This window comes from Sus scrofa, chromosome 16 (genome assembly GCF_000003025.6).
Source record: "Sus scrofa isolate TJ Tabasco breed Duroc chromosome 16, Sscrofa11.1, whole genome shotgun sequence".
Lineage (NCBI taxonomy): Eukaryota > Metazoa > Chordata > Mammalia > Artiodactyla > Suidae > Sus > Sus scrofa.
Window position 1 is genome coordinate 22,721,108 of NC_010458.4, and position 20,792 is coordinate 22,741,899.

Consider the following 20,792-nt stretch of genomic DNA (forward strand, 5'->3'; position numbering starts at 1 on the left):
TATATTGGAATGGATGGGCAACGGGGCCCTACTGTACAGCACAGGGAACTGTGTGTGATTGGGTCACTTTGCTGTACAACAGAAATTGAAGAAACACTGTAAATCAGCTAGAATCAATTGAAAAAATAAAAAGAAGAGACAAAGTAAGACATATTAGGAAATAAAACTGATAAAATGATATCAGTTTGTAATTAAAATAGTATGTTTTGGGGAGGACTACAAAGTTTTACTGTTAAGCATATGTCAGCTTCTGGTCAGTTTGTTTATTTACTTGCACATTTTTTAAATGATCTCTCTCCCCCTCCTTTTTTTTAAAGGGTCACACAGCAATGCTTCATACTGGCTCATGGCATCCCAAAATAAAGGGAGAATTTGTTACTTGCTCAAACGATGCGTGAGTATTATTGATAATTCATCTAATATATTCATATCTTTCAATGTTTTTGTTTACATTTGTATTGTGACAGTCTTGCCAGTAGAGTAAGAGACAGGATTTGTAGGAATTCTAGTGTTTATATATTCTTCTTCTTTGTCTTTAGCTGACAGTATAAGGTTTGCTTAAATAAACATGGAAGCTATTAAAGGGAGAGTTGGTATACTTTCCAGAAGAGTTTATCAGGGAGCACAATGGATCAGATTGATGCTATTAAGTGGAATCAAATGACTTTAAAGTTTGTTACTTTTTATAGCAAAGGCTGATTTCCATCTGAATCTAATAGCTTATATAAATTTGTTTAAATGATTGTTTCTTGGAAGTAATAACTGAAAAACTTGATTAATGGTTAAGATTCTTTTGCATTATGTTTATTGGCTTAGGACTCAAGGATAGTAAAGGGAATATTTGAGCAGCTTTTTCCTGCATGATTTGATTGCACGATTAATTTTTACTGTTAAGAATTGTTCACAAGAATGAGCTATTTGTAATTTACAGAGAAAATTGCAATATGCAGTCTTACAAGTTAAAATACATATGTGGTATTATTTAGGTGAAATGCTATTATATTTTAGATAAAAGAACACCTTGTTTTTAAATTGTTTTCCATCCTTTTGCTTTCTGATATTTATAGTTTGCCTTAGTAACTTGCAGAATTGCTGGTTGTATTCTTTGATATTTTATGTTTTCTAGAATTAATCTTTAGACTAACAGACAACAGATGTAATTTCATATCCAATGAGTAATTTAAAAAATGGTCACAGAGTTCCTGTTGTGTCTCAGAGGTAACGAACCTGACTAGCATCCATGAGGACGAGGGTTTGATCCCTGGCCTTACTCAGTAGATTAAGGATCTGGTGTTGCTGTGAGCTGTGGTGTAGGCTGAAGATGAGGCTTGGATCCTGCATTGCTGTGGTGGTGGCGTAGGCCAGCTGCTACAGCTCTGATTCAACCCCTAGCTTGAGAACTTCCATATGCTGCAGGTACAGCCCTAAAAAGACAAAAAACAAATACAAAAACAAAAACAAAAAACCAACCCCCAAAAACCAAAAAACTTGAACTAAAAGGAACTAAAAATTGGAAGTATACAGAATATGACTGAAATAGGATATACGTTTGATTAAGATTTCTCATAAACAGAAGTATGTAGTTTTCTTTTGTTTTTTTAATTAAAAAAAAATTTTATGGCTCCACCTGCAGCATATGGAAGTTCCTGGGCCAGAGATTAAATCTGAGCTGTATTTGTGACCTACACTGCAGCTGCAGCAACACCAGACCTTTAACCCACTATGCCCAGCTGAGGTTTGAATCTGCGCCTCTGCAGCAACCTGAGCTGCTACAGTCAGATTTTTAACTCACTGTGCCATAGCGGGAACTCTTGTAGTTTTCTTTTTTGTCGTTGTCTTATTATCTTTCCAAACATTTAAATTATGTGTGTTTAATACTCACAGATATAGAGAACAGACTTGTGGTTGCCAAGGGGGCCGGCTTCAGCGAGGGAAGGTTTGGGAGTTTGGTATTAGCAGAGGCAAACTATTATATATAGGATGGATAAGCAACAAGATGCTACTATATAGCACAGGGAACTATATTCAATATCCTATGATGAACCGTAATGGAAAAAAATATGAAAAAGAATATATATATATACATATATATATACACACACACGTATAACTGAATCATTTTGCTGTACAGCAGAAATTAACATAACATTATAAATCAATTATACTTCAATAAAATTTAATAAAAATTATGTGTATTTAAAGTCTTATTTTAGCATCAGAAAACCAGATTTAGCAGCTAATCTAAATAATGTTCCATGGCCAATTATGGTTTATCCTAGGAATGCAAGGATATTTTACAATTAGGAAATTTTATCATTAAGAAATTTTTACTATAAATCAGCATTTTAAAAGTGAAAGGTGAAAAATCATATGATTTTATTATATGATAAAATTGATATTTGATTAAATTTAGCAATCTTCACCAGTAAAAGTTCTAGGAATAGGAAGCAATTACTAAAACCTGATAAAAACTATTTACCAAAATTTGAAGTAAATAGTTATTATATACTAGAGTACTGAAGCTGCTTGCATTTTTTTTTTTTTTTTAATGGTCACACCCTCGGCATACGGAAGTTCCCTTGGCCAAGGACTGAATCTGAGCCACATCTGTCTGTGACCTACGTGGCAGCTGTGGCAAAGCCAGATCTTTTAATTCATTGTCCTGGCCCAGGCATCACATCTGTGCCTCAGCAGTGACCGGAGCCATTGCAGACTGATCCTTAACCCTCTGTGCTACCGTAGTAACTCCTGAAGCTACTTGCATTTAAATAGGAAGCAAAACAGAGATGCCTACAACTATTTAGAGACTTTAGGCAGTATAGTAAGATTAAAAATACCTAAATTGATATTAATGTGGAAGAAAACAACAAAAAGCATAGAGGATTTAGGCTATTCTGGTTAAAAACTTAAGCTGAATAAAGGCAATTGGAAAACAAACTGTTTTGTCCTCAGAACTATTAAGAATCAGGCTGAATTGTGAGCTCTAATAGTTGCTAACACAACAACTTTTATGACGTCCACAGAGGCTTTTCCCAAATTGATTTACAGGATATGTTGTGAATTAGTAGTTGAAGAAAGATACTCCATCATCAAATAAGTTTGAGAAACTGTGATTGTTTTATGTTCTGAGGTCAGTGATCTACAATAAACATTTAAATGGTTTTATATTAGGTGTATTTAACTTTGTTAATCCTCTAAACAGTTTGGATAAAGTTCTAAATCATGGCATTATTTTATGGGGTATAAAATGTAGTTTATCCCATTCTGTAGGAGAGCAGTTCTTAGTTCCCTGCCCAGATCACTGACTTACTGGTATATTGTACATTTGAAAATGTGCTCCACTGTCTTTTTCCATTGTACAAATTGGGCTTTCTTTGTCCCTCGCTCTATATGAGGATAAGTGGGCTTTAACCGTAGACATTCCCATTATGCATATTCTTTTTTTTTGTCTTTTTGCCTTTTCTTGAGCCGCTCCCGCAGCATATGGAGGTTCCCAGGCTAGGGGTCTAATCGGAGCTGTAGCCACTGGCCTACACCAGCACCACAGCAACATGGGATCCAAGCCGCGTCTGCGACCCACACCACAGCTCACGGCAATGCCAGATCCTTAACCCACTGAGTGAGGCCAGGGATCGAACCCACAACCTCATGGTTCCTAGTTGGATTCGTTAACCACTGGGCCACGACGGGAACTCCCATTATGCATATTCTTTACTACCTTTTAGAGAAATCTGTCACTAATATATTCAGATGATTTGCAGTTTGATTGATTGTTTCTTGGTCTTTGACTCTTAGGGTAGTAAGTAGCAATGGGCTAAGTGCAGGAGATCAGTCCAGATAGGTACTTCAATCAATAAATATAGTGTGTGTGCTGTGTGCCAGGAACACAGTGATCTAAGTCTCTGCCTTCGTGGGGCTCACATTCAAATGGAGGTGAGTGCTACGAGACAGACAAGGTACAGATACACTAATAAGTTAATATCGTTTCATGTAGTAGTACGTGTTCAGAATAAGGTAAAACAAAAGTATAGAGAATAAAAGGTAAGGGTCTGCTGTATGCAGAGTAGTCAGAGAGAAAGTCTTTGAAGAAGCACACCTTTTAGTTGCGACTTATACCATGCACATGAGGCATCCCCTGGGAAAAGAGCTTTCCAGGCCAACATAGCAGCATATTTCAAGACCTTAAGAAGGGAATATAACTGGAGTTCCCATTGTGGCTTAGCGGTTAACGAATCTGAGTAGCATCCATGAGGACGCAGGTTCGATCCCTGGCCTCGCTCAGTGGGTTAAGGATCTGGCGTGGCCATGAGCTGTGGTGTAGGTTGCAGATGTGGCTCAGATCTGGCGTTGCTGTGGCTGTGGTGTAGGTCAGCAGCTGAAGCTCTGATTTGACCCCTGGCCTGGGATCCTCCATATGCCGAGGGTGAGGCCCTAAAAAACAAAAAAACAAAACAAAACAAAAAACACAAAGAAGGGAATCTAATATAGCATATTTTGGGGGTCAGAAAGTCCAGTCGTGTTGACATTTTGTCAATTAGTAGGAAAGGTGAGAATGATAACTGTTGAATTTGAGGCGGAAGGCAGGGACTGGATCATATAAGGTATCGGAGGTTAAGGTTTAATGGGCTATAATTTTAATGTAATTGCAAGGCAAGCTTTTGAAGAGTATGAAGTCCATACTATAATATAATTGAAAAGTCAAAATCAGTAGGAATGATTTAATAACATCTCTTTAGAGGGTGATAAAATTTTCCAGTGAGCTAACTTGAGGTAATAGCTAATGATAACTAACACTTATTCAAAATTTTGCAGTAAACTTTACATGTGCTAAGCATTTTATGTTTTCCTCACAGCAGTAGAGTAGGTAGGTAGTCATGTTATTATGTATTTCAGTGAAGAATCTGGTTTTGGCTTTACCAGGGATACATGGTTCCAAGTGACTGAGCCAGGGTGTGAACCCACTATGTCAGGTACTTTTTAAGTGGTTGTCACAAAGGTTGTGGTGATTGATTTAAAGGTGCACACACAGCATACAGATCCCTCCCATGTTCAAGCACTCACCTCCTTAGGAACATTCTGCAATATTCTCCCTCATTGACAGGACAGTTCCCTTTACCTTGGAGTCTCTGGTAGGGGACCCTAGTGATGATGACATCACATTATCTGACTGTGACGAGGAGCCGGTGAGTGGGTCTTTACACTGCCTGGGCAATACTAACCAGTTTTTGAAATGTGGAGCCATTATAGTTCTGTTGGAGGAGTGGCCTGACATAGCCAGGGGTGAACACTATTTAGGCTTGAGAGTTTTCCTTGGTCTCTCTTACTAACTTAGGAGTTAGTCTGGCCTTCCCCATCCCTCTGCCCCATATTCCCAAGCAAAAACTAAACAAGGAAAACATGTGCTATGTATCTTTTAAGATTTAAAAAAAATTATAGTGGATTTCATTAAATTAAGGAAATTTTGAGATTCCTGTTGTAGCTCAGGGGACATGAACCCGACTGATATCCCTGAGGATGAGGATTTGATCCCTTGCCCTGTTCAGTGGGTTAAGGATCCAGCATTGCCGTGAGTTGTGGTGTAGGTCGCAGATGTGGCTCAGATCTGGCGTTGCTGTGGTTGTGGAGTCAGCTGGCACCTATAGCACTGATTTGACCCCTAGCCTGGGAACTTCCATGTGCCACGGGTGTGGCCCTAAAAAGACAAAAAAAAAAAAAAAAAAAAAAAGGAAATTTTATCTGTTTCTGTTTCTAATTTTATTGTAGATGTTCAACTTGATCAGATGTTTTCATGGGATACTTGGTATAATTGTGTCTTTTTTTTTTTTTTTTTTTGTCCGTTGACATAGAGAAGTACATTGATACATTTCAGAATGTCAAACCATTCCTGCTTTCCTATGGTAAATCATTTGTGATCACCTTGTATTTTTTAAAAATATATTGTTCTATTTAGGAAACATGAACTTTATTTAGGGTTTTAATTTTATATTGACAAGTAAAATGAGACTTTAAAAATATTATTTGTATTGTTTTTATTGGGTTTTGGAACCAAGCTTACATTGGCTTCTTAAAGTACAATAGCTTTCCCTCTTTTTCTATTATCTGGCATCCATGTCCAAGTTCTTAGTCATGGCTGTGAACAAAAGCCTCATAGAACTGACAGGTGGATTAAAGTCCATACCCAGGCTTCTAATGTCAACATTATTTTGTAGTTTGTTTTATTTTTTTACTACAATTTCTCAGATTTTTTTGAGAAAATATGTTTAATAATAAAAAAATTTAGAAGTAAGAGTAATTTATTTTTTTATTTTTTATTTTTTGTCCTTTTAGGGCCACACCTACAGCACATGGAGGTTCCCAGGCTAGGGGTCTAATTGGAGCTGATGCTGCCAGCCTGCGACAGAGCCACAGCAGCGCCAGATAACGAGCCACATCTGCAACCTACACGACAGTTCAGGTCAATGCCGGATCCTTAACCCACTGAGCAAGGCCGGGGATTGAACTGCAACCTCATGGTTCCTAGTCGGATTCGTTTCCACTGTGCCACGATGGGAACTCCAAAGTAAGAGTAATTTAGAAGCTAATGCTTTGATTAAAAAAAAAATTCTCATGAAAATATCCATGATAAAAGGTAAAATGTACTAATATTGCATCTGGACCAAGTTCACCCTTCAAGGAAAGGTGAGTGGACCTGGACATATGAAGTAGGATGTGGGGAGGAGATGCAAAGGAGCATGGAAATGGGATCTTGGGGCTTCAAATATAACTTGATGTAACTCATTTTGAATAAATGTCCTTAGAAATATTTTTCTATAAAAGCAAGAATAAGTCTTGAATTGAGGTATCAATATTTAAAAACAATTACCAGCTATCTACTCTAGTAGGTCAGGGTAGTATATATTTATGTTTGGAGATCAAAAGCTCCCATTGTTTAAATTAGATAATTAGGATCAAGGATAATGTTTTCGTCTTTTTGGTTTTTTTTACCCTAAGACCCTTAGGGTTAAAAGATTTTAACTTTATTATTGGAGAAATGCTGGGTTAGTAGGTTAAACAAAGTAAAATTGGCGATACTGTTGATTATACTTCAGTGTAATTGTGAAATGACTGTTTCATCATGTGAAACTATAAGCTACTCTAAATAGGTTTTAGGGAAAAATGAACAGCCATCATATATTGATTACTCTCCTTCACACTTGAAAACCACATGGATTGTTAGGAACAACTAGCATCTGATCAGGCATTGTCAGAATTCTTGGATCTGATACTATGAAATTCATCCTGGGTTAAGAAATATTCCTGTCGTTTAGAAATTAGTTCACTGAGGGCCTTTGGGTAAAAATCTGCTCTATACTTTTTAGTGTGTCTCATAGCTCAGAGGGCTACCCAGCTTCCCATTGATTTATCTCATTCTCCTCTATTTTGTGAGCATGACAGAGAAACATCAACTGCACAACTTACAAACTCTTCACTCTCTCAGAGATTTTATTAAGGGTTATTTAGGAGTTAAACTAGGATCATTTTGTCAGGATCCAGTAAGCTCATATTAATAATATCCTCTTCTCCCTCTTTGCCCCATTCACCTTTATTTCTCCTGCGTTCCCCTCCTTTTGGCCATCTGGAGAACACGTATTTTGGATAATATGGCCGTGGTGAAATAGCCTCTAGATTAAAGTTGTTCACCTCAACACCTCCTGTGTCATCACAGTGTTACATATTTAGTGCTGACACACAGTGAATGTTTGCCAGGCAGGCAATGTTTGCTGCAGGAGGAGAGGGAGGAGCCTGGCCATCCCAGTGCCTGCCATTCACGAAAGGAGCACATATTACACATAAATTCAGATGCAGTAGGAGTGAGGAATTGGACAGCATTTTTGAGAAACTATTCCATTGGAGGCCAGGGTGGCACATAATAGTTTGTCCTGGCCTCATACACCATGTTAAATTATGGGTGTTTCTTCTGACTATGAGTTGGAAATGCTAGTGCTTTAACTTTTTGGTTTCAGGAGTTTCGGTGTGAAACATGATCCTGGGATCATGTTCTGGGATCATATTCTTGCTTTAATTTAGAACTGGAATAAAAAGAGAGAGAGAGAGTAATATGGCAATCTTTTTGGTTTCCACAAGTTTACAAGAATGAAACACAGACAGTAAAGCAAAGCTTATTACATTATGCTTGGAAGTAAATGTTAATGAAAACCAGATGGTAATGAAGATAAAAATGCTTACTTATCCAGAGGAAGTCATTTCTGTTTGTGAATTTATGTGATCTGATACGGAGCATTTTATACTTTGAATTGTCAAAGAGTACAGAATGGGAGCACGAATGATCCAAGTATAATCTGAGTCCTTTGTACAGAGTTTGTATTAAGCAGATTCCAGCTCAGCACACAGCTCTGTGTGTAGATGCTGGTGAGTGAATCAGATACTTCCATTCTATATGTATATATAGAAAGAGAGATTGAGAATATGGATGTGACAAAATAAATATTAGGGTACATGGCATTGATGAAAAAAAAAAAAAAGAGGGAGTTCCTGTCTTAGTGCAGCAGAAGCGAATCTGACTAGGAACCATAAGGTTGTGAGTTCGATCCTTGGCCTCGCTCAGTGGGTTAAGGATCCAGCGTTGCCATGAGCTGTGGTGTAGGTTGCAGACATGACTTGGATCTGATGTTGCTGTGGCTGTGCCGTTGGCTGGCAGCTGTAGCTCCAATTTGACCCCTAGTCTAGGAACCTCCATATGCCGCAGGTGCAGCCGTAAAAAGCAAAAGCAAAAAAAAAAAAGGTCTATAGGTATTTATTGTACTACTCTTTTAACTTTTGTGTAGCTTTGAAGCTTTTCCAATTAAAAAATTAAGAGCATCTTCATGTGTATTTTTTTATTTTATGATTTTTATTTTTTCCATTATGGTTGATTTACAGTGTTTTGTCAATTTCTACTGTACAGCAAACTGATCGGATATATATTATCCTCCATCCTGTTCCATCACAGGTGACTAGATATAGTTCCCTGTGCTATACAGAAGTATCTCATTGCTTATCCACTCTAAATGCGATAGTTTGCATCTATTACCTCAGACTCTTAGTCCATCCCACTGCCTTCCCCTTCCTCTTGGCAACCACAAGTCTGTTCTCCAAGTCCATGAGCTTCTTTCTGTGGAAAGGTTGATTCGTGAAGAGAATCTCTTTAATATTGGCTTTATGGATGTCATTCATTCCACCCCTACCATTTTTTATCTAAAAGTTGATTATAAGATGTAGTAAAAAGGGTAGTGAGGATTATAGTTCATTTTACTCCCCTGAAGTTTTTTCTTGGGTATTTTTTCAGTGCATTTTAAGTTTCTGCAAATCAGTGCTGATTTAGATTGTGAGAACCTAGTGATGAGGGATGGTAGCAAGGTTTCCTAAATTTGTTCCTAGTGATGTTAGTACCTGTAGGGTGTCCATGGATAAAGGGTTCCTTAGTCTTGTACTTGCAGAGTCCTAGGGCCAGGACGAAATATAGAAAAGATCCTGAGAAATATATTAATAAAAGAAACCAGCATTTTCTAGACATAGTTATACAGCTGCTTCTCTCTCCTACAGCCAACACCTGGTACACTCCGGGTATAGTGTCCCGAGGAATACATTTTGGGAAAGGAAGACTGCCACTAGTGAATGCTTTTCATGATGCAAATTATAAATATTTTTATTTGAAGCTTTTTAAAGATTATACATTATACCAATTAAAATTTTTGGTGAATTTCGGCATGGAAAGAGCATGCCAAAGTTGTCACTTTGTAGACCAAGAGGGTACACCACCATTCACCATGACTTTGAATTATTAATTTACCTCTGAGTCTCACGGGCTTTTGCTGGAAGGCTGCTGGGCAGATTTGACTTGATTTTGATAATCAATAACATGTGTAAATATAATTACAAAATTCTCCAGGGAACAATGATTCATATAAGTGAGTCTCAGAAAAGTTAACTTTTCTATAACTTGAAGGTTTTTTTTCTATTTGAATAGTTTTTTTGAAACGTAAAAAATATATTAGCTTCCTTTATTATTTGTTTTAAATATAATTTAACATATTTATAATTTATAAATTATTACATCATCATGTAACATGCCTCAGGAAGTCTTGGCATGTGTAGACCTATTTTACCGCTTTTTGAGTTCTTAACTGCTATTTTTATTTCCCCTTTTGTTAATTGTTGGTTCTTGCTGCTCTTGATGTAATGATCTATGTAAGTACTTCAGTTTCTCTCTTCAGTGTTTTGCTTCTAATAAGCTGTGGATTGGGTCAAGGTAGGGTGGTTCAAGTTTCTTAGAATTTGCACAGAAAAAGAAAGAATAAGCAATTGGTATAATGTATGAGTTTTGTTTTCTAAGCACATTAATTTTTCTATCTTTGGCTGCTAGGAGACTTTCTTGCTTACTTTCTGGTTCTGGGCAGAGTTTTGTACTGTCTGTGCCGCCAAATAAGTCAGGTGGTGTTCATATTCCTTATGGTTCTTTTTTAATGATCCCCGTTTAGAAACAGAAAATAAGTTTTCAGATGTTAACTAGAGTTATTCTGGTGATCATTTTGCAGGATATACAGATGTTGAATTTTATATGTTGTATACTTGAAACTAATATAATGTTGTATGTCAATTTTACCTCAATTAAAAAAAAGAAAATATATTTACATTGTTTAGATCTTGTTTCTACAGTGTCTGGTAATGCTTTGATCCTTTTATCTAAATCTAGTTATTCTTTAATGTACTCATAATTTTTCATTTTAAAGCTATAAGGGTGCTTTTTAAACTATCTCTCAACAGCTACTAGCATTTGTAAAATTAATAGCTTTGATTTTATTTTCATTGTGTGGGTAATTAACAATATGTCTATTTTAAAGCATTTTTAATAGAAATCTTATATGAAACAGATAACTTCACTAAAAATTAATTAGGATTTAGTCATCAATAAAACCTAAATCCTGAAAATTTCTGTTCAAACTTCTGGTTATGGTGAAATATAATAAAAGACAAAATTTTCTTAGACACTTTTAAAAGCTGTTTTTCTTCATGACTTCTGAGAGTAATGGGAATCTGTTCTCAAATTACTGCTGTAAATGAGATGTGCATATTTCGGTGTTAGTTGATTTAGCTTCAATTGACAAGCTTTTTCTGTAGTTTTGAATGGAAGGAAAATATAGATCTTCTTTTAATTTTATCATAAATTCATTTGGTTAATATAAATTCCCTCCCCTCCAAATCATTTCCTTTTACTCAGCTCTGTTATTTAGATTTCTGTTAGAAACAAACAGTAGGTAAAATGTCTGTAATATTTAAAAATTATAATTATAGCTCATTGCAGCACTACCAGGATAAAGTCTTTAAAAGGTTGGGTTTGGAACTAATAATTAGGGTTTTTGGTTGTGGTTGCCCTCTTAATATTACCATTCAGGTTGATGTGTGATCACCACAGTTTTAAGTCTTTGCCTATAATTCAGCTGTAGAATCCTTAAGGTTATTGTCTAAATTATGATGTTTGATTAAGTGTGGCAAGGATGTTTGTTGATTTTTATGTGGATTAATTTGTTAACACAGAAGACCGAGATTGGATTTTTGTGGGTTTTTTGTGTGTAATTTATTTTGTCTTAAGTGGAAAATGTCAGTGTTCTCAGTTCCTATCATGAAGCATAATACAATGAAACTCAAAATTCTGGAAATGTCTTTTAATTGGAAAATGAAATGAACATTTATTGAGGAGCAGGCAGTGTTTTTAGCTCTAGAACTAGTTTTCCCCTAGGAACCGGTAAGAGCGAAAAAGTAGGGCTTTATGTAATCACTTATTTTGAAGTGACTTGAAAATAACACATCAAAAACAGTGTAGATATTTGTTAATTATATTTTGGTTTTGAGGTGATTGAAAGTAATTGGATGCTGGTCTAAAGCAGTCAAAGCAGTAGACACAGAGGAGAAATTTCATACATGACTTTACTGGTGAATTATACATTTTGCTATGTTTACTAGTAGTATGATTTGGATTACTGTTAAAACCTAATATGTAATTTTTTGAAAAGCCATAGCATAAATTTTCAGTGTTTTTAATGAAACATGTAGAGGTAATTTGTCTTTTACATTCTTTTTTTAAAAAAAGTTGAAATATAATGTCATTTATATTCTGTAGCTCAAAATAAGCTAATAAAATATTACTGGGGGAGTTGAATTTTCTGAACAGGCAAGAGTAATTTATAATTAAGCATTTTTATTTTATGTAAATTTTAATTTTTAAGCTCCTGTGTTATGCTTGAATAGCCTTTGATTGATTTGTAATTTTCCTAGTACTTTCAACTGACTTAGATATTTTATATCATATGTTTACAGTATAAAATTTCACAATTTGCAGTATAAAATTTATCTGCATACTTTTCACAGTTGTTATTTAGCAGCTTCTTTTGGTTATGGGGACATCAATATTGAATAATAATTTCTATGTAGGAATTATAAACGATGAGGGATGCTTTTTAGTATTTTCTTTTCTTTTCTTTTTTTTTTTTTTGTCTTTTTTTGCTATTTCTTGGGCCGCTCCCGCAGCATATGGAGGTTGCTAGGCTAGGGGTTGAATCGGAGCTGCAGCCACCGGCCTATGTCAGAGCCGCGTCTGCAACGTACACCACAGCTCATGGCAACGCCGGATCGTTAACCCACTGAGCAAGGGCAGGGACCGAACCTGCAACCTCATGGTTCCTAGTCGGATTCGTTAACCACTGCGCCACGACGGGAACTCCTTAGTATTTTCTTTATCTTGGAATCACTAAGAGAAACATCATTAATTTCATCGATACATCTCTAAGTGTCACACCAGTCCAATTTTTAAAATATTTATTCATTCATTTACATGTTTATTTTTTAAAGGAAAGTACGGATGTCTCCAAATATTGAAGAGTGTACTTGTTTACTGGCATTGGTAGGTTAACAGAGGATTTGATAGAGGGCAGTTTGAATTTCTTCTGGGAATTTTTAGGTCAGGCAAGGTAGCATCAGTACAGCTGGTCCACTCCCTGTGTGAATGAACAGATCTGTATGCGTGACTCTTACGCCACTACTCTTAGGGTGTGTGGTGGCCCTTTTGGCCATTTATGGAGTAGTTGTTTATGAAGAAGAATGTTGTTCTGAGAAAACTGGTGAAGTGAGCTTAGCTGTGGGAATGAGAATAAAAGCTGTTTTCGTATTGTGGGTTTTGCAATTTTTGAAACTCGTAATTAAAATTAAAACATTTCTTCGTTTTGACTCTCTGACTTTTTCCAAAAGACTTGGCTGCAATAAATGACTTTTCCTTTTTGCATTATCTTTCCCATCTCTTTTCTAAGTATCTGTGACCGCCTGGCAAGTGTAGATGTATACAGTTTCTGAATCCCTTCTCTTCTGTTGTGTTGTATAAGCCTGTTGAATCCATTCCCAGCTTTGAAAAAATTGTCACCTCATGGTTTTAGTTTCATATTGACACAGTTGATGAAGTTAGGGTGACACGTTATCAGGCACTTTGCTAGGGAGTGTGAATAATGAGTTGTTCTTTTCTGTTGCTTCTTTCTAAATCTTCTAAGTTTATGTGACTGTAAAACTATTTCTATCTTATAAACTATCTTTTCTTGTAATGTTACTTCTAAAATTTGTCTTGAGGAAACTGTTAAATTTTCTTATGGCTTTTTAAAAAAGATTGCAAGTGAAAATAGCTTTTCTGTTGAAAACACTTTTCTGTTATTATAAAAACAGTAATAAGAAAAGTAGACTATAAAGATCTCATAAATTACTAATTACAAGCTTTCCTTTGATACATATTTCCCTAATGGGTTGTGTTCTGTTAATTTCAATAAAATATTTTTTGGAAAGCTGGACTAACTTATCTACAAATACAGCTAGCAGAGACTTGCTTAACTATGCTTCATAGGGTCACTTAAGTCTTGCAATAATAGTCTATATTTTCATGGAGGAAATAAGGCTTACTGATAATATTTTCTTCCAACAAAAATTTGGTTACATAGGTTTATCTATACATAGAATAACTGAGGAAGTAGAGCAGCCTCTGATTTATATCACATCACTATGTTGTGGTTAGCATTCTTTTTTTTTTTTTTTTCTTTTTGCCATTTCTAGGGCCGCTCCTGTGGCATATGGAGGTTCCCAGGCCAGGGGTCGAATCGGAGCTACAGCTGCCGGCCAGCGGCACAGCCACAGCAGTGCAGGATCTGAGCCATGTCTGTGACCTACACCGTAGCTCATGACAACACCGGGTCCCTCACCCCTGAGTGAGGGTAGGGATCGAACCTGTATCCCCATGGATACTAGTCAGATTCGTTTCTGCTATGCCATAACGGGAACTCCTGTAGTTAGCATTCTTTATCTTACCCTAGGCGATTTTACTTACATGTTCCAAATATGTTGAAGATTATGATTCTTTTTCATAACCCATTGCATAATTGTTTGTTTTACCAAAAAATATATCCTTTGCACACAGACAATTTTTTAACATTCTTAATTCCATTCTGCTTTTGTTGTAAAACCATTTTGTCTGTCAGCCAACAACCACTGTGTGCTCAGACCGAGCTAATTATTGTGGATAAATAAAGCAGTTCTTGCTCTTGTAAGTTTTAAAATGTAGTGAAGAGAGAGACATTTGAAAATACTTACGAATAGTTAAGTAAATAACTCTGTGTGTAAAGTGCTGTGAAGGAAAAATATACGAGGAAGACCTAAAGTGTAATGGAGAGTCATTAAAAGCTTCTCTGTGGTTGTGATGTTTAAGGTGAGATCTGAAAGATAAATGGTTATTGGTAGGCAGAGAGAAGGGGATGCTGTCCCAGACAGAGGCAGCATCATATTAAAATGCTGCTATAGGAACTGAGAGAAATCCAACATCACTAAAGCACAGGGAGCAAGATGGAGAGCAGCATGATGCATTTGCTTAAGTAGGTGGGGGCCAGGTCATGCAGGGCCTTGCTTACCGACCGTGTTGAACACATTTGGATTTTATTCCAAGGAGAACCACAAGAAGCTAAAGGATTTTAAGCAGGAGAGTGACACAGTCCAATTTACCTTAAAATGAATTACTCTGGCATCTCTATAGAGCATAGATTGGATGGGTGAAGGTTGGGGCAGTTGTGACCATATTCTTAGAATTTTATAATGAGTGGCTTTCTTTCGGTTAGGTCAGTGATTCCTTTTTTCTGCTTGTAGAGTTTTCATATATGAAACATACACCCATCAGTAGACTGCTCATCATTTGTAGTGAATCTAATTTCCTTCCATATGCTACCCACCCCTCAGGTGAGAAACACTCAGCTACTCTACCTCTTACGTGGTTTTACTGATAAGAAAATTGATGCTGAGACTGGTGACTTAGCCAAGGTCAGATAGTTAGCCAGTGGTAGAGCAAGTACTCCAAACCACAGTTGAGAAAATCCTCCACTCTTTCCCCATAATTTTTCTTAGATTCAGGAAACTAGCATCATCAGTTAGAATGGAGGTACTATGCACTGTGGATTGGCTGTTGGAGAACGTAAAATATATGTAGCAAATTCTCTAATGTAAAGATAGAGTATGGGAGATAGTGATGAATGAAATAATGGTTTGCAGCAGGAATTCATAACGGGATCCAGGGACCTTTTTGCTTCTCTGCAAAGTCAAAATATTTTCATAAAATTGCTAAGGCATAACTTGGCTTTTTTCACTGTGTTGACATTTGTACTAATGACACCAAAGTGGTGGTGGGTGAAACTCCTCTTATCTTGGCCTTAGTGAAAGCAGTGGTACTAAACTGCATTAGTGTGTTGTATTTACTGCCACACAGTTACAATTTTTAAAAAATTCCAGATTTACTTAAGAATGTCTTTGATGAAGCAGTAAAACTCATTCGTTTTATTAAGTCTTCTCACTTGAGTGCATGTTTTTACTGTTCTGTATAACAACATGGCAGTGGCACATAAAGCACTTCCGCCCTGTGCCAAAGTATGCCAGTTGTCTGGTGGAAAAGCGCTTGTGTCATTGAGTTGTGAGCTAACTTTTTTTTTCATGGAACATCATTTTTATTTGTAAGAACATTCACAGCAATATATCAGACAGGATATTTGGCAGACATTTTATCCAAAAAAAAAAATTGAACAAAGTCACTGTCGTTTTAATGAAAACAATTGGCAGATTTATGTCCAAAGGTAAAATTTGAGCTTCCAGGTAAAATGTAGAATTTTGGTCTTTTTTTTTTTTTTTTTTTTTTTAATTCTGCACCTAATAGCTTCTTAGTACTTAACCGATTTTTTTTTTTTTTTTTTTTTTTTTTTTTTGCTTTTTAGGGCCACAACCATGGGATATGGAAGTTCCCAGGCTAGGGGTCAAATCAGAGCTGCAGTTGCCAGCCTACACCACAGCCACAGCAACGCGGGATCTGAGTTGAGTCTGTGATGGTAATGGTAATGCTGGATTCCTGACCCACTGAGTGAGGCCAGGGATCGAACCTGCATCCTCATGGATACTAGTCAGATTTGTTTCTGCTGCACCAAAACAGGAACTCCCTGATTTTTTAAAAATGAGATCAGTTATCATATTAATGGGTATTTTTTTGCAATTGTTTAATGCATAGTTAAAAGGTCTTTTCAGAGTAAAAGATTGAACTATAGATTTTAATGTGAGAGTATGTAAAGTCTATTAATTTACACATTGTGAATAACTTTCAAGAAACTACCATTGGTTGAGTTTGGGGGTAGTGCTGAAGACTCTCTGCAACTACATGAAAGGGCTATTAAAATACTCCTGTTTTCCCTACTGCATACCTGTGCTTTATGATGGATTTCCCTTCATGTGGTTTAGCCAGAACAACACATTGCAATAGACTAAATACAGAAGTATTGAGTACTGTCCTTTACTAAGCCACACTATATTTTAAAAAATTTTTAAATTTTAAATTTTTTTATTTTTTATTGTTATAAGCCACACTTTAAAGTGCTTTGCCAAAATGTAGGACAGTGCTACATTTCTTACTATTTTTATTTGTTTGCTTTGGAAATATATTTTCATAAGACATGTTTTTGTGTACATATTGTTTCATAAAAACATGCTAACATGTAATGAGTTTGTTAATATTCTTAATTGGGTCAGTAAAATATTTTAAAATTTGGGGCTACTATGGTAAACATCCATAGCTTTGACACACAAAGCTCCTCGAGGTGTGTGAACATTTTAACGACTATTAATGCATTTTGTTAAATTGCCATCCATACCAGCCTTTAAAGGGTTTCTTTGTCATGACACTTCATTCTACTTGCAGTGTGAATTTAAAAGTTCTGTATTTACTAGATTTATTTAAAATGTGTAACAGCATTTTAAGCAACTTATACTGAGTTTCTCCAATTAGTTCACTCTAGGAAGGTTAAACATTGGCAGAGAAATTGCTATGTATATCTTCAAAGTTCTGTGTTTTTTCATGTCACCCAGAGAATCTACAGGATGTATATTTGTATAATTTTGTAAGGTCGTTGCAAGTTTTAAATGTAATATTTAGAAATCATAGTACTTGGCACATAGCTGGTAATCAATACAAGTTTACTTTTTATTTTATGTATCTTTTTTTTTTGGCTATGCTGGTGGTGGGTAGAAGTTCCCCAGCCACAGATCAAACCCAAGCCATAGCAGTGACAATGCCTGATCCTAACCTGCTGCTCCACAGGGGAACTCCACTGGGTTTTTTTATTTTCTTCAACCAAATGTTTTTAAAATATACGAGGCCGGGATTTCCTGTCGTGGTGCAGTGGAAACGAATCTGACTAGGAACCATGAGGTTGCAGGTTGATCCCTGGCCTCGATCAGTGGGTTAAGGAGTCAGCTTTGCCATGAGCTGTGGTGTAGGTCACAGACGCGGCTTGGATTCCGAGTTGCTATAGCTGTGTTATACACTGGCAGCTGTAGCTCCAATTTGACCCCGAGCCTGGGAACCTCCATATGCTTCAGGTGTAGCCCTAAAAAGACAACAAACAAACAAAAATATCCGAGGCCAGGTTTGCTGTTACTGTAAAGCTGTACCATAAATTAATTCAGCATCTGTCTTCTCCTCCCTGTGAGAACACAGGCAATGTACTTGCCTTCCCTGGACCAATGTCTTTCTCTGTAAAAGTCTTAAACTACATTCATTTAATTCTGACCTTTCAAAAAATGCCAGTTATCATTGTGAAGAACAGTTCTAAAACTAAACTACAGAGAAGTAAGCAATGCTAAATAGGCTTTGGTTAGGAAGGAGGAGTGGAAACAGTGGGCAGTGTAAAAACTTGTTACCGGAGAACTATCTGCGTGGGAGTGCATGAAGAAGAGGCAGAAAGCAAATCATATAGAAATGAAACAGATGATAAGGTTTGCATTTGGAAGACCTTTGCTCCACAGGCCAGAAATTTCCTTCAGTTCAGCTCAGCAAATGTTTATTTTACATCCATTGTTGTGGGTCAGGTCCTGCACTAGGCACCATGCTTTGAGCTGAATGCACAGAGATGAATACAACATGCCTTACTCTCCAGGGCACTTCCCAGTCTCCTGAGGTCATTGTGCACCCATAACTCTATGTTTTGCAGCAAGGACATGAGAGTGGCTCATTCTGGATTGTTTCTTCGGAGGAACATGTAGCCCTGTTTGCTGGGAGACGTAGGTCCCATAATGAAAGAGCATAGTTTTCTCTAGTTACTTTTCAGCCTGGGAGTTAGGTTTCAGACTCACCTGGAAAGAGAAAGTTTTTCCAGATAGGATGGTGCTTGAGTCTTTAGTAAGTCATAGTATCAATTACTAGTTCATTTCTTACTTCAAAATAACCCAACCTCTGCTTTTATGAAAGTTACTTTACAGAATAAACCCTAAGAGTCAGTGTTTATATGTGTTATGGGCAAGGAGCTTCCTATACTTGGTCTCACGTAATCCTCACAGCACTGGCTTAAAAAAGGAAGTGAGTTGGTGGGTCCCACATCTACTTGGGGTGGAATTAGGGATTGGGACTCATGGCTGGCTCCATTATACCCTCCTCCCTTTAGTTATCTTAAGCCCACAATCATCTGTGTCCTGTTTACTGTATCTTCCTTCAGAATAGATGGTTGCATAAGCAAGCTGATCCTGGGGTAGTGCAGTGTTTTTCCAAACTCTTTGTGAGACCCTTTTGGGATCAGCATTTTGCACAAAATAAAATTGAGTAGGAATTCCCATCGTGGCTCTGTGGTTAATGAATCTGACTAGGAATTCATTAGGAACCATGAGGTTGTGGGTTCGATCCCTGGCCTTGCTCAGTGGGTTAAGGATCTGGCGTTGTCGTGGGCTGTGGTATAGGTCACAGATGTGGCTCAGGTCCCGCATTGCTGTGGCTGTGGTGTAGGCCGGCAGCTATAGCTCCGATTAGACCCCTAGCCTGGGAACCTCCATGTGCCATGGGAGAGGCCCTAGAAAAGGCAAAAAGACAAAAAAAAAAAAAAAAAAAAAAAAAAAAAATTGAGTAGAAATTGTTGTACTGTGTCATGAGTAGCACTGTTTTCTGAAATTTTTGTTTCAGTTGTGGGTGTTGGGGTGTGTGTGTATGGGTGTGTGCTATGTGCTTGGTCTTAGTATAATGTATTTCCTGCTCTGTGAAAGTCACTCCTTGTTTTGAGTATAGGACATGGTCACAACTTCACCATTATGTCTTTTCTCCAGGCTTTGAAAATATTCCATATTTCTTTTAGTTACAAGGCAGTAAAATGTAGGTCTCTGCATGGACCCTGGAGCCAGACTATGCAAGTTTGTATCCAGACTCTGCCATTTACCATGAACTTTGGCAAGTTATTTGTGTCTCTGTTCTTCTGCTTGGTCTTCTGTAAAATGGGGTTGTCTGAGCAATGAATGACTGTATATACCTAAAGTGCTTAGGATAGTGTTTGTCTCATAGTAGCACTCCATAAGTTATTTGCTGTTATTGTATTTATTGTTAAGGTTCTTGAAAGATTTATAACTCTCTTAGAGGAATTGTGGACACATTGCTCTAATAACAGCTTTCCGTAGCAGAGAGTTGACTCATTTGGTTAATTAATTTATTGCAAACTTTTCTTTCTTTCTTTCTTTCTTTTTTTTTTTTTTTTTTTTTTCTTTTTTTTTTTTTTTTTTTTTTTTTTTTTTTTTTTTTTTGCTTTTTAGGGCCGCACCCACAGCATATGGAGGTTCCCAGGCTAGGGGTCCAATCAGAGCTATAGCTGCTGGCCTACGCCACAGTCACAACGATGCAGGATCCAAGCCGCCCCTGAAACCTACACCACAGCTCATGGCAATGCCGACTTCTTAACCCATTGAGCGAGGCCAGGTATCGAACCTGCAACCTCATGGTTCCTAGTCGGATTTGTTTCCACTGAGCCTATTGCAGACTTTTCATATGCTACAAGAATACTAACTTTGCCACTGGGCTAGTGTACGTCTCCTTTTGTTTGTAAACGGAGATTGTTTTTATTTGGCCACTACCACCAAAGACAGCTAAGTCATGTACCTGTTTAAGAGTGATTGTAGAGGGAGTTCCCGTCGTGGCGCAGTGGTTAACAAATCCAATTAGGAATCATGAGGTTGCGGGTTCAATCCCTGGCCTTGCACAGTGGGTTAAGGATCAGGTGTTGCCGTGAGCTGTGGTGTAAGTTGCAGACGCAGCTCAGATCCCGCATTGCTGTGGCTCTGGTGTAGGCTGGTGGCTACAGCTCTGAATTGACCCCTAGCCTGGGAACCTCCATGTGCCGCGGGAGTGGCCCAAGAAAAGGCAAAAAGACAAAAAATAAAAAAATAAAAAAGAG

General features: G+C 37.2%; 1 protein-coding gene across 2 annotated transcripts in view; it reads left to right on the forward strand.

Annotated features, from left to right (window-relative positions):
• The window catches only part of WDR70 (WD repeat domain 70), a 292,024-nt gene that overhangs the window by 121,204 nt on the left and 150,028 nt on the right, over nt 1-20,792 (forward strand). For both annotated transcript variants that reach the window (XM_021076961.1, XM_021076962.1), the window contains exon 9: nt 318-394. In XM_021076961.1, coding sequence (XP_020932620.1) covers nt 318-394 — 77 coding nt within the window. The remainder of the gene's footprint in view (nt 1-317; nt 395-20,792) is intronic.